At 60.2% G+C, this 22,092-nt stretch overlaps 1 protein-coding gene across 1 annotated transcript in view; it reads right to left on the minus strand.

The window, feature by feature from the left end:
• Positions 1-20,621, minus strand: part of TMEM132E (transmembrane protein 132E) — a 46,523-nt gene extending 25,902 nt beyond the window's left edge. The window contains exon 1 of the mRNA XM_053659227.1: positions 19,378-20,621. Within this exon, the coding sequence (XP_053515202.1) occupies positions 19,378-19,444 (67 nt within the window). The 5' untranslated portion in view covers positions 19,445-20,621. The remainder of the gene's footprint in view (positions 1-19,377) is intronic.
• Between the last annotated feature and the right edge of the window lie 1,471 nt (positions 20,622-22,092).

Raw genomic sequence — 22,092 nt, forward strand, 5'->3', positions numbered from 1 at the left:
GGAGCCCGTACTGGTTCCCCCTCTGAGGGCTGCTGTGAAGACTAAATGAGTTGATAGATTTTTAAAAAGCCTGGTGCTGGGTAAGCAACTGTGAGTGGCAGCTGCCACTGCAGTTTCCTTAAAGCAGCCGAGCGAACCAGACCCCAGGCCAGGGCGTGGGGTGTGGGGGGGGAAGAGGTGGAGAGGGAGAGATGGGGCAGGTTTCCCCCACTGTCCTCTAGGTGGAAGGAGTGAGGCAGGGGGACGGGTGGGGACCAGGCCTGGCGGGTGACCTGCAGGGTGACCTGCAGGGTAGGCAAAGGATCCTGTGGGCAGGTGGCCAAGTTGGGGGGGCTCCGTGCTCTGAGTGTGGCCGAGAGGGCCCGGGGGAGGGCTGTCCACAGGGGCACAGGGCTGAGTGTGGTGGGCACTGAAGAGGCTGAAGACAGGATCGGGGTACACGGGGGCCCCCAGGGGACAGAGCTGGCCAGAGGAGGACCATCCACACACCACACCCAGAGAAGGAATGGCCCCGAGGGCCCCCTCCAGGCTCCAGACCTAGGCCTCCTCCCGACATCCCCGTCTGCCATATTGTGTCTCCTGGGTGCCCGTGTAGGCACACACCCCAGTTCCCACAGCACCGCCATCGCCATGGTGTGGGTTGTACCCAGCATGGCCAGGACAGCAATGCCCGCTGGGCCTCTGTGGGCACGCCCGCACAGCGTGTCGGCAGGGGACACCTCCCCCCTATGGGACCCCCTGGGCCTCAGTCTGCCCACCAGCACTCCCTGGGTCCCTCCCAACCCACCCCAGGGCCCCAGGTGGCCTGAGAGTCTGTCCCCCACCAGCTTTCTGCCCCCACCCACAGACAGGAATCTGAGGTCACAGGCACAGAGAGGCAGCAAAGGAGATGGCCCAGGAGAAGATGACTGGGAGGAAAGGAGCTCCTCCGTTTGTCACCATCCTGCACCCTGACCCTGGCCCGTCCCACTGTCACCTAGAGACAGCCATCAGGGTGACAGAGCGAGAGCACCACACCAGGGAGCTGGCGCAGGACATGTTAACGGGCGGACGCAGCCTGTGAGGCGACCTCCTGAGCCGCTGGCCCCGGTGTTTCATGGCGGCCCTTCTGGGAAGATCTCCTGAGGGGCAACTCGTGCCTCTGCGGACAGCCCTCCTGCCCTTGATGTAAGCGCCTCCGGTCACGAGGGTGGGCGAAGGAAGCCATTGGTGGGTCTGAAAGGGCAGCTCGCCCAACCCCACAGTGGCTGCTGCCTCTGCTGGGGCGGGGCCCCCTGTCCTTCTCCCACTGACCTCCCCCAGAAACCACCGCCCTGTGCCCTACGCCCTCTGCTCCTCCTCCCTGAGTGCAGGGCCCAGATGGGCTCCGTGGGGACAGCCCCTGAGCCGCAGCCTCCTTCAGGGGACACTGCAAAGCGCTGGCCCTTGCTCGCCCCTGCCAGTCTACCAATGTGGCAGCGTCATGCCTGCCTCCCTGTTCGGAATAGAGCTGGAGGGGGAGCACACCACTTCCCAGACACGGAAGGGGGGTACCCTCCCCCTGCACCCCTCCACCTCAGGACAACCCACAGAACGTGAGGCCTGTAGGGTCCTGGCCTGACTCCCTCTGCAGGGTCTGCCGTGGTAGAGAGGGGAAACTGAGGCCCAGAGGCATCAAGGGGACCCTCTGAGCTCACATAACCTGGGGTCAGTCCCAGGGCCCGGTCTCTGACCCCATTCTCACCTAAAAGGCTGCTGCTCCCGCCCCTCTGTGGATGAGCCCCGCCCACCTCACCACGCCTGCTCTAGAGACAGGCCAGTGACTCACGGTGACTGGGAGCCATCCCTCGGGAAGGACCCCTGATTTCTAATCTGTGGAATGGAGATTAACCCAGCCTGACCTGCCTTATGGGTCGGGGGCAGGGATCACAGCTGTGGAGACCCTGGGCAGTGCAATGGGAGGGGCCCCAAGGGTCAGGAGAGTCCCGGGGCCGGGAGCTTTGGGATTGGATTGGGGAAGAGGCAGCCCTGTAGCCAGGGAACTGCCTTCTCAGAGGCCCCGGGGGGGGGGGGGGGGGGGCACAGCCATTACAGGGAAAGGGCTTCAAGTCGACAAAGACAAATTGGCTTAATTGACCCAAATTAGCAGCAGGGAGGGCCCTGGTGGCCCAGCTGCTGGTCCATTTAATCACTGTCACCCTGTGTGGTCAGGGACAGCCCGCCTCCCCCAAGGCCATCAGGGTCATCTCCCCTGTGAATGGCCGCCTCTCTGGAGTCCCCCATCTGCAGGAAGTAGGGCTGGGACTTTGGGGACAAAGAGAGCCTTCGGCCAGAGGCCAGAGCTCCTTGCACAGCTCAGCCTGGTCTGGGGCGGAGCAGCCCTGGGAGCTGGGGGGGCTCTCCCATGCCCCCCATTCTGAGTTCAACGGCCACCCCTTGGAAGCCAAGCACCGAGGCCCCTCAGAGGTGCTGCCCTGCCCCTGCCTGTCACAGAGGAGGGAACAGGTGGCCCAGACATTGGGATCACTTCTGCTTGTCTCGGCTTTCCACGGCGTTCCTTTATGAGACACTATGGTGATGGTCAGATCAAGGTCCCTGGAAAACTTTCCGAGGGTGCAAGGCAGAGCCCTCCTTGTCTCCAGTGGCACTTCCCAGGACTCCTGTTGGCTGCTACTGTGCAAACCCCACAGTGTGAGAGGCGGGAAGGACGCTCTCCCCCACTCCATGCCCCTCCTGGTTTCTCCCTGCTCCCTGGTGGGGGCCGTGCCTTCCCTGCCCCCACAACAAACACCGGCAGAGCGCCCACTGGGACCCAGGAGCTTCAGCTCTGGTGGCCCAGTGGCCTCATGGCCCTCCTCCTCACGGTTCGGGGTCTCCTGCTGCATCTGTCTTTTTCCTGCTTGGCATCTTTGCTCTGCTAGAGCTGTCCTTCCACGGGACCCCAAGGCCCTGTGACAAGCACCCTGACCCTCTGTGCAGGACACGGCTCCATCCTGGGCCCCCAAGGAACCCCACTGCCCCATTCCCTGGATGTTTTTGCTTAAATTAAGGGTTGCCACTTCCCATTTGGCTCCCTCCCTCCCTGTCTCTCCTTGGGACCGCTCTGACACTTCTGTCCCTCCGCCTGGCCTTGGAGGGAGCAGTGTCTGGGCTCTGGAACGGGGAGTCCACACCTGGGTCAACAGTTGGCTGAACGTGACTTCCGAGACTGAGGCCGAGGGGCTGTGCTCCAGCAGCAGGGGCTGGACTAGGTCACTTCTAGGCGGAGGGTCAGGGACTCCGTGGCCTGCCCCTTCCCTGCCCCGTGAGAGCCCTCACCTACTCGGCCAGGGCTCAGGCCAGCCTGGGTCCTGCAGACTCAGGCTGATTCCTGCAGGCTCCCGTCCCCGACTTGGTGGAAGGCGGTTTCACAGTTGTAACAATTATTCACTTAATTGGGCTCCAATTAAATCAGAGAGGAAGCAGACGTCTCTGTCTGCCTTTGCTCTCCTCCTTCCTCCTCCTGCCCGTCAATGGCAGTGCGGGGAGGGGGATAAACAGGCTTCATCTCATCTGGAACCACCCACCCTCCAACCCCCCCCCCCAGGGCTGTCCAGGGCTGGCCTATCTGTGGCCTTCTTAGTAACTCTTACACATGCATTTGGCCAGGGGCTGGGCTCCTTCAGAGGTCCTTGAGGGCAGGGGGAGGCTGGGTTCCCAGACAAGAGCCAGTGCTTCTGGTGGGCTTCACCTTCACAGGAACACTCAGGGGGGACCCAGGGACAAAGACGGGAAGGGATAGCCCCCATCAAGCAGCATTACCCAGAATCCCCAGTGGCGCGGTGGAAGGGGCCTCAGAGACAGATGAAGTGGACCGAGGACTTGCCACCCAGACTCACTGGGGGTGTCACCAGGGCTGCCATGGGGTGACAGGGAAGGTGAGACATGGGACCTCAAGAAGACACCTCCTCACTCTCCATGCAACCAGCAACTCTGCTTGGATCTGTGTCATATGTAATCTGTATTATAGATAATTACGTATCACATATAACTTACGCAGTGCACCTTATATTATTGTTATATATATAGTATACTTTCCTGGCCAAAATAATATAGAAAATCACTGACTGAATTCAATCTGTCATGTCTCAAAAAAGGAAACTGGGGCTCAGAACAGGGAAGAGACTTGCTCAGGTGAGGGGTTAGGCTGCCAGGACCAAGGTCTCCTGGCCGTGACCTGTGCGGCTTCGTGGGCAGGAAGCGAAGGGGGGCTCTGCGTGGAGGTCATGGGTAGAAGGATGAGCCAGGCCACGGTCTCACAGAGGCCCCTCCCACCTCTGCTTCCCCTCCCAGGGGCCCCTCTCTGGTCCACACTCAAAAGAGGCCAAGAGGTCACGATCGTAGGCAGGGGATGAGGCTGGGTTCACGTCCAAGGAGAGCCAGGTCCATGTCTGGGGCCCTGGCCACAGGGTTACCTCAAAGGGGCTGAATCTGCAGGACCCACATCCAGGCAGTGTCTGGCCCACAGTGGGTATTTGGAAAGCTTTAGTAGAATGAATGAATGAATGAATGAATGAATACTTGATTACCGCAAATCAGTGAAGCAGCCGAGCCTAGGAATCAGGACCCAGATCTCTAATCAGGGGGGAAAGAAATGAGACTCTAGGGCACAGGTGGCAAACACAAGGCCTCTGGGCTGAATCCGGCCCTCCACCTTGTTTTATCTGGCCCGGCACCTTGTTTCTACCCGGTGGCAATGCCGAGCTCCTTGCCCCTAGTTAAGGAGTAGTTACATTCACACAGTCCTAAAATTACACTCGGCCCTTTGGAGACAACTGTGAGGCTACTGTGGCCTCCGGTGAAAACAAGTTTGACACCCCTGCTGTAGGGGAACTGGTCACAGAACAGGGCGAGTTAGAAGCAGCAGGGCTTCTGAATGCTCCCCAAAGTCTGCTGGAGAGAAGCCCCTGTCCAAGGAGGCGGGCGCCATCTTCACTGGAGGAGCCCCAGACTGATGTCCCCTGGGAGGGTCCCAGGCTGGTAGAGGGCAGGGGAAGGGAGGCCGCTGCTGCCCGGAGGGGCTCCCAGTCTGCCGCGGGATGCACCTGACGGGCATGGGCAGCCGGCGGGCACAGGCAGCCTCTGGCCTGAGGGCGGAGCCAGGCTCAGTTGGAGAGTCAGTGCCCTGTCCCGGGTTTGGAGCCAAGGGGCCGTGCATCTGAGTGTCTGCTGGAAAGGGGCTGGGAGCCTCAACCAGGCAGGAGAGCTGTTGGCATTCTGGTCAGGCAGCCAGTCACTGAGTTATTATTATTTCTTCTTCTTTTTTTTTTTTTGCACTACTTAGAGCAATTTACAGAAATCCTTTAGGGGCCGTTTAGGAAGAGAAAAGTTGAAGACTTTTAAAGGCAAGGCCTGGGGATGGTTTCATGCAGATTAGCTTTGCAGGGATCTCAAGAAAGAGAACCTGGGTTCCAGGGTGGGGGGTGGGGGAGCGGGGTCTGACCAGTGAGGCTGGGAGACTGAGAGCCAGCAGCCAGGGGCCCAGGAAAAGTGATGGGTGGGGAGCGTGTGTCAGGCAGAGGGCTGAGACACATGAGGAGGGAAGCTGGCCTCTCCGTGCCTCCGTTTCCCCTTTTGTAACAGGCACCTGTGCAGGTGAGTGGGTGGCACTGGGATCACACTGAATGGGTGTGATGCTGCCTCTACGACATGACCATGGGGGTCAGGGCGGTCAGGGGCCAGGCCTGGGGTCCTAGAACCACAGAGCCAGGGGGTTGAGCGGGGAGGGGAGGGGAGGACATGGTCTCCGGAGCCCGAGTCCCACTCTGCCCCTCCCCCCTGTGACCTGAGTCTGTCAGTTACCCTCTCGAGGCCTCAGTTTCCTCATCCCTACAGTGGGGATCGCGATCAACAATGTCACGTGAGGCTTGCCTATGACAAGGTGACAAGGTGTGATAAGACATATGGTGGCCAGTTTTGAACCAAAGGCTCCACATTCCTCAGTGATGGTGGGGAATGGTGGGGAGCTTCCAGACAGAAAACTTGACCTTCAAATACCCACTCCCCCCGCCCACGCCCCAGAGAGGAGAAAGTGCTCTCTAAGGCTGGGGGCGACCTATCTGGCCTTCCCTGGGCTGGGGTCAGAGGCTGGCACCAGACGCCTGGGGAGTGCGGGTCATGTGTGTGAGTGCACAGTGTACATGATGCAGCGGGATACGTGGGGGGGGGTTCCCAGGGAGAGGGGCACTGGGAAATGATTCCGGCTTGTGTGTTTAGCAAAGCCTCCCCACAGGTGCACTTCACACTGTCTGAGATGTGATTATCGGAGCTGGAATCTGGTTACTCCGGGTAAACATCACGCCTGCTGAGGCGGTCCTCCCAATAAGGCCCCTGGGGAGCTGGGGGTGGCCCCATCTGTGACCGACCAACTGCTTCCCCCTGCCCTACCTGCAGGCAAAACCTGGGAAGACAACCACCAGCCCAGTGGACTGGGTATTGGGGACCCGGGTCTTACTCCCGGCTTTGCCCGGCCTGACGGCGGAGGGGAGTGGGGCTGAGATCTCCTCCACAGCCCTAAGTCTTCCCATGTTTCAAGTAGCAATGGTTTAAGGAGAAGCGTGGCCCAAAGCTCCCCTGGCCTGGGTTTCTTTGACTTAAAGTGTCTCCCTCCACTGAGTGGTCCCTCTGTGCCACAGTCCAGAGAGGGTCTCAAGGGGTACCCCAGCTTTCAGGGCATTCAACAAACACCGATGGAAGGGCCAGCAGCACACAAGACGCCATGCAAGGAGACTCGCACGGTCCCTGTCCCCTGCCCCCCGCTAGGGCCTCGCCCCTGCCAGGGCCTCACCCCCGCCAGGGCCTCGCCAGCGGGGTAGCTAGCAATAGCAGCCCCTATCTACGGAGCATCGGGCTGTGCTGGGAACTCTCCGTATGCTAACTCACCCACTTCCCATGAGCTAAGATGCAGCTGCTGTTTGTTATTGGCCCACTTCACAGAGGAGGAGACTGAGGCTTAGGGAATCAAAGTGACTTCTGGCAGGTGTGTGGCAGAGCCAGGGCTCCCTAACTGCGGGGCCAACTGCTCCCTAGCAACCTGCAGCAGCTGGGTGGGCGAGGCTCTGCACAAACGGCCACCTGATGCCGCTGGACCTCCGCTCATTGGTCCGCAGGGATTTTGTCAGTGGTTGCTGTGGGGTAAGAGGCAGCCACCTAGCCCCTCTCTCCAGAGTTCGGGCGAGGCCAATCGCTTGTGCCTCTGCCACCTGGCGTGGGTCACACTGACTTGTTCGCATCCCAGCCCACGTCGGTGTCTGAGACTCTGTTCACCAGGTCTCGCTGCCGTGTGACCAGCATGTGTCACAGCACGTGGTGCGGAGTGGCGTTCAGAACGTGTGCCGACTGTAACTGTAGCCACTCCTCACGGAGCGCGTGCTACAGCCAGGCCCTACTCCCAGCATATCACCTGCACTGGGTTGCCTACTCATGACAACAAACCCTGTGCAGAAGGCACTCTTACTACCCACTTCACAGTTGTGGAAACTGAGCCGTGGGGCCGTGAGGCAGTTTTCCCAGGCACACAAAGCTGGGATATGGCAGGTGAGTGTGAGAACAAATGAACGAATGAATGAATAAATGAGAGAGGGAAAGAGTAAAATCCCCGTCTCGGCCCCTGTCATCCACTTGCTCCCAGATCTCTCTTCTCAGAGGCTCCCTGGGTGGCAGGGGGACCGGAGGAGAAGGAGCAACCGTTTTATTCATTCATTCCAGTCCAGGTGCAGGGAGCAGAGCAGTGAGTGAACCAGATATGGCCCTGCCCTCGGGGGCCCCCTTCCAGATGGGGTGGCTGTGTCAATCTCTGAACAAGAAGACCCAATATGTCAGGTGAAGGGACATGAAGCAGGGTGAGGGGACAGAGTGAGGGTGGCCAGGGTGAGCCACACTGGCAGGATGCTTTTGAGTGGTGACAGGAAAGCACAGGGAGGCTAGGTCATGCTTATCTGGGAACAAGTCAGGCAGAGATGCAGCGAGGACCGAGGTCCCAGGGCTCGGAGTGTGGCAGGGGTGAGGACAGCGAGGAGGACTCGGCTGGAGTCGAGAGGGTGAGAGGGAAGACACAGTCAGCAAGGCGTTGTCAGCTGCTGTGACAGGAGGACTTTGACTTTCACACTCAGTGAGATGCAGGGCTCTGGGCAGGAGGGCGACTCCATCCAACCTCCGTTTACAGGGTCTCGGCACGAACGGGAGCCACCGTGGCCCGCAGGAATCCAAGTGAATCCTGCCAGGATGGGGCCGGGCGCCACACTGTGGGGAGTCTCTGGGAAGGCCCACTCACCGGTCCTCAGAGCCCCGACTCCAGGGCCCCAGAGACACCTGGCCTGCGCTGTCCAGGATGGGGGCACTCGTCACATGTGGCCACAGAGCAGCCGACATGGGGCTAGTTGGAAATGCCGTGTGCTGTGATGTAAGTGTAAAATGCACAAGGGACGGTGAAGATTTAATACAAGATTTCAGAAAATGCAACCTATTGCATCAATAATATTTATAGTGATAAGATGCTGAAATAATCTTTTGGCTCTATTGGTTAAACTAGATTGTTAAAATTTCACTTCACCTGTTTCTTTTTACTTTTTCTCCTGAGATAATCTAGAAAAACTTAAATTACCTGTGTGGCTCACGGCACATTTCCCTGGGACAGGCCGGACCCAGCGGGAGGAAGGGCGCACAGCTGGCTGAGAGGAACAGCAAGGTGCGGGAGTACTGGGGGCAGAGCGAGAGTGTGGTGGGAGGCTGAGGACTGGGGGGCTCCCAGGGACTCCTGAGGGTGGGGGGCATGATGGGTAAATGGTGACAGGGACCAGGCACAAAGCTTGGGTGGAGCCGCAGGTGCCTGTCAGTGGCCCGGCCCCCAACACCCCTGCAGGATGGGAATAGGAGACCGTGGAGTGAGGGAAGTCAGCTCTGGGACCAGGGTCTCTGTGGTCTTGGGGGCTGCAGGCCGGGTCAGAGCGAGTGTTGCCAGGCTGCCTGGGCTTGGTGTCAGGAACATGAGCAAGGGCCTGATTCTGGCCATGGGGCAGGCAGCCTTTATGTCCACTTTGGGGGCTGCTGGAGAGGCAGATATTGGGAAGCCATGGCCTCACCAGCTGGTGTGACCTCGGCAGAGCAGATCCACAGAGCCCCGTGCCGGCCCCAGGAACGCCTCCTCCTCCAGGGGGTGGGAGAGGCACCGGGCACGGGGGCCAAGCCTGCGGCCGCTTTCCTGGGAAGGGAAGGAGGGCCGAAGAGAAGCCGGCAGCTGGCCACCGCTGTTCTTAAAAGAAGCAGCATGTTGCTAGGAGGCATCCAGGGTAAGAAAAATCAGACCCTAGACAAAACAAAACAACCCAGCCACCAGAAAACAGCTCTCCGGGAAGCCTTTGGCATCGTCTTCAACGTGCTTCCCGGCAGCAAGGCCTGGCTCCCGGCAGAAGGGAAGGAAACACACAGACCCACCGCGTTTACCGAGCCCCCGCGGCAGGCCTGCGGCCTCTGTGCTGGGAGTTTCACACGCATGGCGGCATCCTCTGCTCCCGGCAGCCCCGCCCGCCCAGGAGAGGCAACGCAGGGGCTCCCCGTGCGCAGATGGGGAAGCTGGGGCTCAGGGGGACCAGGCAGGCTGGGGCTCCCAGCTCACACAGTGACACTGCCTTGGTGTCACTTGGAATGCCACCACCATCCCCCGACACACTGGCTTCTTTGAAGGCTCTCCTGGGGCCCCGACACTGGCAGTGACCCCTGAGAGATTTGACCCCTCGGCCCCTGGCCGCCAGTCAGGGTGAGAATGAGAGAGGAGCCAGGGCCCCTGATAACAGCAGTGGGGGAGACCCTGCCTCTCTCAGTTCTCATCCTTGGCCCCTTCCCCAGGACTCCTGGACGATAAAGTGCCCCACGGGGGTTGGAACTGGCTGTGACCTGTGGACCGGTCCCCTCCGCTGTCTGGGCCTTCGCTGCTAAACTAACGAAGACAGCTCCAAATACTGAGCCTCTCAGGCTGTGGGCTCCACACCTCCCATTTACCGACTGATCTTCCAGAGGCAGAAACTAAGAAGCAGAAGAGAGAAATCAGGTCCCCGGGAAGCGGTGAGGTCAACACTCGGATCTGTCTCCCTGCATCTGAGAGTGGACTCTTCCCAGGTGGTGGGACCGCTGGTGGTCCCTCCCTGTCCCAGGAGCCCTCACTTCCAGATCAGTTGCTGTACCAGCTCTCTGCATGGTCGCTCCAGTCTGCAAACTACCCCCAATGTCGTCATTGTCGAGAATCCTGCTTGGATCGTGTCACTCCCTTACTCCGTAACACTCAATAGCTCCCTAGTGCTGCATAAACCATCGGCTCAAGGTTCTGAGAGGCATCAAGAGATTATCCAGATAAAGGATAACCCACCACATACCCTGCACTTAGCTCCCAGCTACTCCTTCTCAGGCAGCCTTGGCTCTCTGCCTGTTGGACTCAGAACACAGGCCAGGGACCATTTTTGTCTTGCATTTCTGTCTTCCCCAGGGGATCACACACAGAGTAGATGCTAACTTAATAGTCATCTTCAGAGGCAGAATTCTCTGACTTGGTCAAGGCACCTGAAGTGGCACCTCCTCCATGAAGCCTCCCTGGATCCCTTGAACACTTATGAGATTTTTCTTGCTCCACAACACTCTGTTCGCCTTCCAACACTCCCGTGACTGCATTTTATCACGGTCTGTGCGGCTGTGGCTCGTCTCCCCAGGACGCCGCCTCAGAAGTTCCTCATAGGACAGGCACCGTACTTTCTTCATTTTTAGCAAAAATGTTTTACACTAAAAATGAAGAAAACACAGTCTGTCCCGAATACCTGGCATGGACTAATACTAGTAACAACAACAATATTGACAACTATTGTTTTTGGACACTTTGTGGGACCAGATACTCTCCTAAATATTTGACGTGAAATAATGACTCATTTCATCATCAGAACAACCCAGTACACTGGGTATGTTTACAGTCGTTTGCAGATGAGGAAACTGAGGCAGAGAGTCCAAAGTCTCGTGGGAAGTGACGGAGCCAGGCAGTTTCGTGTCAGAGCCAAGTACGGGGAAAGGTGAGGAGAGCCGCGCACCTCTGGCTCCTCGGGTGATTTCTGGTGCCCAGCAGAGGGTACGGCACACAGTTAAGTGCTCAGTTAATGGAAGCGACTGTTAAGATGACCAGATAGTTCAACAGCTGCTCCAACAGAGCGGTGTGTGTGGTCAGTGGGTGCTGGGGGTGAGGGGTGCTTTCCCAGGGAGGGGGGCTGCAGTGCCCGAGTGGGGAGCCCCGCCCCTCTGCTCCTCTCCCCGCCCCACCCCCAGCTCCAGCCTCCTCTCCTGCATGTGGGCTGGTGGCTGGCTGTTTTTCTTTTGCTGAAAACAGCCACAGAAAATTGAGATCATTTCTCTGCTGTGTTGGCAGCTGAGAAAATGACAATTTTTCCTATTTCCAATCCAAGAGCGCCTTCCCATTGGACAAGGCTCTGCACGCCCACTTTTCCCCACAGGGCAGGGGGCCGTCACCTCCTTCACCTCCTTGGGGAAGCGGCATGGGCTGCAGTGAGCACACGGGGGCAGGGGGTTGCCGGAGGGGAGGGGTCGCCAACTGAACACTCGTTGATGTACAGCAGGGGCAGGCAGAGAGGGCAGAGCACCAAGTAGCCCCGAGTGGCTGCCCGGTGCTCAGGGATCCGGGGGGCTGGGTTTTGTGTCCTCTGAGAACAACAGCCTGCAGACACCCTGAGCGACATCAGAGTTGGTCAGATCGCTGCCCAGACCAGGGTGGGTCACCCACACGCCCTCGCTCCCATAGCGAGTTTCTTGTGAAAGTAGGCAATTAGGTAAAAAGTCAGAATCTGCAAAGGAAACCAAGGCTCGCTCAGTGTCCTGTCTGCCCCCAGTGAGGGGAGGACGCTGGCATCTGGCCTCTGTCATGGCAACCACGGTAGCATTGGAGCAAGACGGGGCTGTGGAAGCACCTGGAGCAGAGCGGTGCGTCTGGAAAGATGGGAGGCACACCCATGGGAGGGGCCAGGGCAGCCACATGTCTGGACACCTGCTGTGCCCTTTGTCCGAAGGTGGTCTCTGTGGCAGTCCACTTCCCGCACGCCCAGGCCCCGCCTGCAGTGGGGTGGCAGTGGGGAGGAAGGGAAGGCGGCCAGGGCCAGGGCTCTGTGGAGCAAGGAGCTAAAGAGGGCAGACAGAGGTCCTTGCCTGCGGCGCTGGGGGGGTCAGTCCCGTCCCTGTAGGTTCTGGAGCCCTGCAAACCTGCAGCCACGGTCAGCTCAGGTCCCTGTGGCTCCAAAGCCTGCTGGCTCCCCAGTTTGCTCAGCCCACCAGTCAGTGTCTCATAGGGCTTGCCTCCCCAACCCGATCCCCCCTCCCCCCACCTCCAGCCCCTCTGGCCTCCCTGCTGCACTTTGAGTGGCCAAGCCCGCCCCTGGCCCAGGGCTGGCCCCTCTGTAATAGAATATTTGCTTAGCTTGCCCCCTCTCCTCCTTCAAGTCTGCTAATGACACTTTACCCACAGAACACTCGTTTTGATACTGCACAAGCCCTCCCAACACACCCGCACAAACGTGCACTGGGATTCCCCATTCCTCTTATCCTACTGCTTTCTTATTTATCCTTTTTCCTTTCCGACACATTACGTACTTGACAGTGTGCATAGCTCCCTGTTCTGCCCTTGCCCCCAGAGAACACAGGTTCCCGAGCGCAGAGACTTGGTGGTATTCACAGATTAAGACCAGGTGCCTGGCTGCAGCAAGCACTCGCCGAACACTTGCCGAGGGACAGGGAAGGTGTACAAGCACAAGCTTGAGTGCACACTCACTGACTCATCTCACAAAGCATCAGATGCCTCCTTTGTTCCAGACGTCCCGGCACAGGGCAGGGCAGAGGTCAGACGCCTCCCAGGTCCCCTGGGCTCCGGGCCAGCAGGGAGGTTGAGCGGGGCAGTAACACACATGCAAACCATCAGTGAGCTGCGGGGCGGGGGCTGGGGGTGGTTTTTGTTTATCTGAGAGTCAGGGTGGGCTTCCAAGAGGAAATGTGGATACGCTCTGGTGGGAGAGTTGAGTAGGACAGGGGGTGGAAGCCCATTCTGGTCAGAGGGGACAGTGTGTACTGAGGCTCTGACACAGAATTCCAGTGTGACTCATCCGAGGGACTGGAAGGAGCCAGGGGCCAGAGGGAGAGGGGCTCACGATGAGACTGGAGAGATCACACGGTCAGATCGGCGCCTCACTCAGGCGTATGGGTCCGTGTGTCTGTCTGTTCCTGTCCGAGCTTATTCCCTGACAAGATGACCTCTGCATTCAGGGCCAGAAAACCCGACCGCAAGAGCTGCGGTGCCCAGAGCTCTGCTGAGCCTCAGCTTCGCCCCCTGTGAAAGGGAGTCACAGTCACTGCCTTCACCTGGCAGCTGCCGTGAGAACCACACGAGATTGTGGATCTGACCTCCAGAGACCTGCCGGAACGTGGAAGCACAGCCTCTCAGGGTGTGCCCATGACAGTGCGGCTGCGTCTGAGTGTGGCGCCCATGCCATCAGCTCCCACGGACACTGCCCCCTGTGTGACGAGTCTGAGGCTTTATCTGCACCCAAAATGCACTCGCTTCTGGCCCAGAGGCAGGCTCTCCAACAGCCCAGGGGGCTGAAAGATGGGGTCCTATAACCTCTGGGAAAAGGTGGCCAGCTTGTCTGTCACTGTCAGATCAAAGGTGGCCTTTGAAGACAAGACTCTGCTTCTCTTTTCACACTGGGCACTGCCTGGGGGCAGAAGCCATCTCCCCCCTCCCCTCTTCTCCCTCTGAAAAGCAGAGAGGATGCCACTGAGGGTGCCGTGGCCGAATCCGTTCAATGACTGGCCATGTCGTCCGGGCTGTGATCCTGGGAGGTGTGCAGGGCTGAGGGTGTCCAGCTGCCTGTTCTCCGCCAGGGCCAGGGGTCTGCCCGGTGGGGTCGCATGCTGTTTGGGCCTGGATTCTTGGATGAAGCTGCCTCTGAGAACCAGGGCCATTTTCAGTGTCCTCACATTTATCCAGGTGACCAAAAATGTGGGCCAGGCAATGCAGTGGGAGGGATTCGAGCTTGATAAAAAGCAGAACTTTTCAAAGACAGATAATTCTCTAGCTAAGAATTCTGGCAAAAGGGGATTTTATTCTATTACATAGTCTATCCTTTTCTGCACCGAGTTAGTCATTTTTGCATTCATTCATTCGTGCAACAAGCATTGAATAATCCAGGTAATTGTTTCCATTTTCCACTTCATCCTGCTGGGTTGTCTGCCAGCCAGCAGGCCCGGGGCGGGTGTGTGTGTGTGTGTGTGTGTGTGTGTGTGTGTTAGGAGGTGGTGTGAGAGGGGGAGGACCTGAAAGAGGCACACGGGAAAAGAGAACATGACTTCTGCACTCTCAGCTTCTGTCCCTAGAGGAGCCTGTCCCCCATCTCAGCGCCTCCGCCCACCCCTGGCAGTCTGTCCATCCTCCAGAAACAGGTGCAGTAGTGGGCAGAGTGTGGGCGCCCCCTGACCCCCGGCCTCCTCCTTGGGGGCTGCTGGTGGACGGCTCAGCCGGCTGAACTGATGAGAAGAAGGCCCGCTTCTCATTTAAAAACATAAAGGAGGAAACATAGAAGAAGAAATTCATGTCCTTAAAAAAGAGCACACACGACTGATTCATTCATCTCTTACCAAAATTCTGTGTGGGGTACCGGTGGAGAATCCTGGGGAGGGAATGGGCAGGAGGAGTCCTCTCCGCTTGTTAGCATCGGCCGTGGGCGTCCGTGGAGAGAGGCGTGGGCATGGGCCAGGCGGACGGAAGGAAGGAAACGCCTGGCTTCTCCATCACTGAACAAGAGCGTTGGCAGGGGCTTGGCAGGTCCCTCCCCGCTCACTTGGCAGAGGAGGAAAAGACTCAGAGAGGAGGGTGATTTTCCTGTGGCTACACAGCAAGTCGACAACGTCAGAGTTTGAACCCTTGCCTCTCAGGGACTCAGATTTCTCATCCCCTCAAGTGGACTTCAACTTTTGCCTGCCGGCGACCCGAGGGTAGACTGAGGCCAGAAGCACGTGTTGGTGTGAAGGTGAAGGGTAACAGAGGCCGTGGAATCTCTGCTGAGGAGCCCAGGGCAGACCGCCAGCCAGTCCAGGAAGCCATGCTGGGCTCCCATGCTGGTCCTGGTTCCAGAACCCCCGGCAGGCTGGCCCTGGCCCTTTCTCTCTCTCAAGTGCCCATTCCACCATCCACACGAGGGCTGGGTTTGGTGGCTCTGGGGTCTCATCCAGTGTCAGCAGGTGGATGGACATCACCACGTGTCGGACTTGAAAGTGAGACCCTCCTGCTAACACACACATCCTGCCCGTGGCGGTGGGCAGGCCCTGGTGGTCGGAGTTGGTGCCTCGCAGAGTCTCAAATTCCACAGCACCGCAAACACTCATCACCGGGCTCAGGTCTGGGGGCCATCGGTGCCAGACAAGCCCTCTGCTCCTCCAGTGTGGCCTGACCTCCTATCGCCAAGCACCGAGCTATCCTCAGGAAAGCCCGTTCTCAGCCAAGTTTATAGCACATCCCCACCTACTGGTCTCAGACATTACATGGCTGTGTGGTGACGAAGGGCTCCGAGTGGCCAGAAAGAAGAGAGGGTGTGTGTGTGTGTGTGTGTGTGTGTGTGTGTGTGTGTGCTGTGCTGGGGCGGGGCGGGGCGGGGCAAGCATCATCCCTCACTCCAGCCCCAGGAGAGCTGTCCGTGGCCCGGTGCTGATCCTGTCCTCCTGCCTCTCTCAGGGACCTAGAGCTTGAGTAATGAGGGGGGTGGGAAAGCGTGGACACGACCCAGGGGAGAAACTCGAGGTTGCCAGGCTGGTGACCACAGGGGTGAGGGCACACGCATTTGATATCATGCATCAGAGCAGCACGGGCCGCCACATCTGTATCCCGTGGAGCTGTGTTATAACACGTCACCCTGGACACAGGTATCTCGTGTGTGCCAGGCAAGGGCTGTGCCACAGTCCTGCCCCATCCTGTCCTGTTGCTCTTGTCCTGGTGTCTCTGCCCGTCCCCTCCCCACCTCTCTGCTGCCCCATGCCCCAGAGCTCCCTTTTCAATTGACACTGGGAGGGCCCCCCATATAAAGTGGTCTTCCCACCCCATTCCTTTCTTCCCAGCACCTACTATGTGTCAAACACTGGAGAGCGGGGCAAAGACCGGGAGAACATGGCTCCTCTCCTAAATGCACGTGTGTGAGGGTCACATATGAATATGGCCACACCCCCTTCACACGCAGGCGCTGCAGCCCGTGAGGAGGGCGCCTCGGCAGCCAGGAGGGCCAAGGCAGCACTGGAAAGAGACCCGTTGCTTCTGTTGGAGGCATGGGAGCTGCTGGTGAGAAGCTAAGGAGTAATCTAGGCAGACTCCCTGGAGGAGATGATGTTTGAGTTGGGCTTTGAAAGCCAGGTAAGAATTTCTGGAGGCAAGATATTCCACATTGGAGGGGCTGGCAGGTGCAAAAGCAGACAGACAGGCAGGTGAGAAGAGCATTCTCTCATAAGATTCTTGGGGGCTGGAGAGAGGGCAGCACCCCAGAAGTGACGAGGTAGCTTGATACAAAATCATAAAGGGCCTTGGATGCAGGGAGGTCAGGAGCAAGGAGTGTACCTCTGACCCTATAGGCAGTGGGGAGCCAGGGAAGGTTACTGAATAGGGGGGCTGGCATAATCAACTCTCCAGCAGATTCGACCACCACCTGCCCCCCAAACTCCTATTCAAACGAAAAGCGGAGCAGAAAGCCTCCTCCAAGACCAGGTGCGGGAAGCTGCTTCCTCAGCTTCTCTCTGCCAGAAGCCTTGAGACTGGGCGCAGGGGCTATGACCCCGCAGGCAGGCAGGGCCGGGGCCTGGCCGGCAGAGGGGCTCTGGGTGTGCCCGGCAGCACTGGCACAAAGTGAGAAGGGGAGGGACGGACCACAGGCCACACTGCTGGAGGAACACGAGGGAGGCAGGCCAAGGTCACCCTGCCCCTTGGCACCAGAGTTAGACACAAATCCAGGCTATTTGGCTCCCAGTCTGGCTATGTGGTCAGAACCCTTTAGCCTTAATAGCCTGCTAGACACACACACACACACACACACACACCCAGCAACTGATCCCACACCCCAGCATCTTGGAAGAGCCCAGGACTCCCAACCAAGAGTGAGCTTGAATTGAGAGTGAATCCACGTACCCTCTTCCTGGATGGAGGGATGGTTAGGGTGTGGGGGGGTGTTAGGCAGCGCTGAAAGAGAAAGGCCCAGGGAAAATGGGGTTTGGGGAGGGAGGAACTTAGTGATTGTGGCTGTATTTATCTGCAGGGGGTCCCTTAAGAATCTGCTGACCCTTCCTTGAGTAAGGGGAGACTGAGGCATGGGACAGGAGCTCGGGGACGGGGCTTGGAGAAGGAGCCAGCAGGGCACCCCACCCTGTCTCTTCACATAGCTTCTGACTGGTCATCAGCCAACGTGGGCCGTGCACACACCAGGCACTGGCTGCGTGGAAGGACAGAGAAGGGTCAGCCTGAGGTTCCACCACCGCCACTGCAGGACCAGCAGGGCACGGAGGAGACTGGCATCTAAGGAGGGAACGAGGCAGGTCGCTGATGGTCCCAGGAGAGGCAGTGCCAGGACAGTGAGACCTCCTGGGCCGGGTCTTAGGAAGCAAGGCAAGACTCTGGCCGGTGAGGGAGGGGAAAGGCTCTTTAACAGAGGGCCAAGGACTCTGGAAGGTAGGCAGTGGGAACCTTGGAAGAGCACTTGAGCTCCCTGGAGGTGGGGCCTTGGCAAGCTCTGGGAAGGACTCTGGTAGTCAGAGGCAGATGTGGGGCAGAACCGCGCCTAGACCAGGGCCTGAGCTCAGTTCCCTCCTGCCCGGCGCCCCAAACTCCCGCAGACACGGGGCACCCCTCCCCAACCCCTCCCCACCCTAGTCTTGCACATGGAGCTGAGATGTCAGGTTCCCAGCTGCACAAACACGTTGCCCCCTCCTCTCCAACTGCTGTCCTGCCCAATCTCCTGATAAAGAACCGAGGTTGGCTAGGGCTGGTGAACTGAACGCAAAACAGCTCCCACAGGAAAGAAGCAATCCACCCACAGAGGGAGGCCAGCCTGTTCCCCATCCCCTCGGGGTGTCAGGACCCTAGATTCCCAAAGCCCCTCCTTCCCTTAAGCTCTCAACCTTGAGAACGCGCCTCAGTCTGGCAAGAGGCTGCTGGTTAGAGAGCTTGGGCAGGCTCCTAGGGACAGGGCAGATGTGGGCCACGGCGGAGCAGACACCACGAGGTCTTCCGCCACCGCGGAGAGCCCACTGCCCCCTCCAATGAAGCCTCTTTCCAGCCCGTCTAGGTTCAGCCCTCAGCAGGGACGAGGAAACCCCCACCCCACTCCCTGCCGGTTAGGAAAACGTGTCCCGGGTTTGTTGGTTTCTTGTTGGAAAGAAGAGGGCCTCTCTTCGCCATTCTCCTCGCTCCCCAGCTCTCTCCCTCCCCCTTCGGTCTGCGCCCCTCGCCTCCTGGAGCGCTTCCAGCTTGCGGAAGGCCCGCTGCAGCCTCCTCCCGTCGGATCTGAGTTCTCATTCCTGGGGGTTTGTTTAGGGACCCTACGTCCCCCTACACGTATCCCTGCTGTCCCGCTGCCAAAGCGCGCCAACTCGGCCCCTCCCTCTCCCACACCCCTTACCGCGGAGCCCGGGGCAAGCCTGGGGAGCAGACGCAACAGATTGCAGAAAGCGACAGCGTGGAGCCCGCTCGCTCCGCGCGCCGCCCCGGCCTGCGCCGGTTTTCTGCACCCCCCGCCCCCCGGGCTCGGCTAAGCCAGCCATTTAGATGCAGCTCACAGGACGGCGAGCGGGCGAGCCGCCGCGGCTCCCGGGCCCCTGCCAGTCCACTTCCTTCCTCCGGGACCGCCGCAGGAAGCGAGGCGGCGGGCGGCGCGGCCCCGCACCAGCCTGAGAGCCACGGGCGAGGGAGGATGGGGTCCCCGAGGACCCCGTCAGCCCCCAGCCCCGAGGGCCGCGGGGGAGGGAGTAACAGGAGGGGCGGCCCAGGCACGATCTATAGATCCTCGGATCCCTATAGATTTCCGTGGGTGGACACGCCCCCGGACACTCGGGTTTGGACCCTCTTACTAACCAGGAGAAAATTGGAGTGATCCCGCAACCCCCCTTTTCCTGGGCCGGGTTCGGTCCCCAGGGCGGGGCTCGAACCCTCCGCTCCCGCCAAAGCCCTTGGGGGCTGGAGGAAACTCGTAGCCTGCTAGTCCGGGGATGGGGGTTCACCTTTCACCAGTCAGTCTCCTCTGTGCCCCTCCAGGGGCGACCGCCGCATCTTCACTCCCGAGTCCGCGCCGCGACACTTACCGTGGGCGAGCAGCGCTGAAAGGCAGAGCAGGGCGGCGCCGCCGCGGCCCGACATCCCTGGGGCCATGGCCAAGGAGGGAGCGGGTGGTGGCCGAGGGGGCGACAGTGGACGACGACTCCGCTCCCAGTCTGGGCTTGGTCACATCCAACTCAGGATGGCCGCGGTGCCCCGCTGTCTCTGCTGAAGCTCCGGGGGCCGAGCAGTGCAATTTGGGGACAGTTTGAGGGGAGGGGGCGTCCCAGGCGCCGCCGGCTACACCCTGGGAGCCGGTGGGGGCGCAGCTGGCGGCGGGAGGAGCCTTCACCTCCCCGGCTGGTGCCCCCTGCAGGATCTGTGCGGCCAGGGGGGAGCTGCACGTGCGGTCCCCAGGCCGGTGGCCACCGGCGTCTCCGGGGCTACCTAGAGCCAAGTGCCGGGTCCCCCAGCCCCGCGGCCCAGTTCGAATCCGAACTCGCTCGAGGGTGCAGATTTCCAACACAAGCCCCAGTTTCTTCGGTTTCGGTAGTGAGCCCACATGGATAGCCCGGCTTGCTTCCTCCAAGCACCCTGCAGCAGCTCCGGCATAAAAACCCCCAGGTTAGGTGCAAATGAATGATTTCTTTCGCAAAGAAAAGAGAAAATCCGGGCAACTTTAATCCATCTGGAGAAGGAAAAGTTTCCGTGCAGTGCTGAGGCCGGCGATGCTGGTCGCCACCACCCCACGCGACGCGGGGACCGAATGCCCGAGGCGGGCGGCCAGCGGCTTGTCCCCTCGCAGAGCTCCAGGCTGGGTTCCAGCGCGCGCTCTCCAGTCTCCACCGGGCCGGAGCTGCACACAGGCTGGCTCAGCGCCGGCGGCCCCGGCCTCGGCTTCGCGGCTGGGGCGAGGGTGGCGCGGCCAGAAAGGGCTGCCCCATTAAGATGGGGCTGGGAGAAAAGAGGGAGATGTAATGCTGGCCAGTGGCCTGACCCGAGCCCTGCCTGCCTGGGGCGGTGACTCCAGCCTCCTGGTCGTAAACGTAGTAGGGTGGAGAGGGGCTCGGTCAGCCCCACCGCAGCTCCCGGCCGCCCCCCTCTTCTCCCAGGTCTCGCTGTCTCAGCAAAGGGGCGCACTTGTCAGCCTTGCTCCTCGCCTTCCCCGGGGAGACCTGCACAAACCTTGAACTTTTCCGGGTTTCAGAATCTCCGACGTCTCTTTCTCCCTGCAACCCCCGCCCTGTCCCCGGACGCCCGATCGCCCGCTGTCTCTGTGTAGCTGGGCATCGGCGCTCTCTCTCCCGGAGTCAGTTGGGGCGAGCGTAGCGCAGCGCCAGCCGGAGCTGCAAGCGGCGAGACCTGGGCGCCACGCCAGGGGCCGGGGCACCCGGCGCCCGCGCAGCCCGCGGCCAAGGAGGCGGCAGCTGGTATCTACGGGGCCGAGCCGAGAGGAGGTGCCAGCAGGGAGGCCGGCTCCCCATGGACGTGTGTGCGGGGAGAAGAATCAAGGAGCAGAAAGGAAGAGGAGGTGGGGGGAGCCACAGTTGCACGAAGCCGCCGCCGCCGCCTCGGCGCGAGCGCCGGCTGCTCCGCCGTAAATGACTCGAGAGAGACACACACTCGCGCTCGCCCGCCCTCCTCCCCCGTCCGGGATTCAAAGCCCACCCGGACAGAAGCGGGCGCCAAGCCCGGCGCGCTCGCCTCCCCCCTCCTCCCAGATTCCCTGTGGTCACGTGGCCCCGGAGCGCGCGGCCCACCACTCACGCACCACAGAGACCACCCCCCCCTCCGCCGGTTCCCCCTCCCCTGTCCACGTGTCCATTCCGCATTCCCAGCCTGGGGGCGCGCGCGGCTCCTTAATGAGACTCCAGGAAGGGCCGGCCTCGCGATTCCGCTCGCCCCTGTTTTATGCTTTATTTTTTTTCTCCCCAGTGCAGGCTAGCGCTGGGGCCCGAGTGGGGCTGATTGCTGCGGCTGCATTTCCCTCGGGTAGGAGCCACTGAAGCCACCGATGTCCCCCTTTAAAGGATGCACGCTCCCAGCCGGGTGCCGGAGGTGTTTTACAGCCGCTCTGCCAGAGGCGCGGGTAGGGGGCACCCCACCCCCGACCCCCAGAGTCTGTGTGAGGCTTTTGGGGGGCACTGGGGAGAATCGGCCGAGCGGCCGCGCCCAGTCCCTCTCGGGCCGCGCCGGAGCTCGCTGGTTCAGCATGGTTCCGGGATGGAGCAGCTAGGAGAAAACTCCTCCGCTGGGGAAGGGGGCGGGCAGAAAGGAGGGGACGCGCCTTCCTACAGGTTGTTTTGCAAGCCCTTACAGGGACATGATGTGGGGGTGGGGAACTGCCCCTCCGGTACACTCACCCAGGCACCTGCTGACGAGGGGGAGGGGCGGTGGGGCGTCGATCTTTCCCACCGCAGGCCCGTTCCATTAGAGCGCAACCCAGATCAGACCCGACAAGTCAACTGTCAAAACGTCAGCCAGGGAGCGGATCAATGGCAATGATTTTATAGCATCGTTGGGGATCAACCGCCAACCTCCAGTTGCCGGGCCTCATCCCCACTCTCCTGTGGAGAGACATGGTCTTCATTCCTATGGACATACCCCCTCTGGGGTGCGGGGAGGGCTGAGGGTCTTGTGGATCGCCACTCACTCAGACAAGGTGGGGCCAAGGAGGTCAGAGCAAGGCCAGTTGGGGTGCTCAGTCTCTGCCCCACGTCTGCCTGACTGGGCCCTACTTCTTGACCCTGGGAGTTTTCTGT

Source organism: Artibeus jamaicensis, unplaced genomic scaffold (genome assembly GCF_021234435.1).
Source record: "Artibeus jamaicensis isolate MK-2021 breed Jamaican fruit bat unplaced genomic scaffold, CSHL_Jam_final contig_2259, whole genome shotgun sequence".
Taxonomy (NCBI): Eukaryota; Metazoa; Chordata; class Mammalia; order Chiroptera; family Phyllostomidae; genus Artibeus; species Artibeus jamaicensis.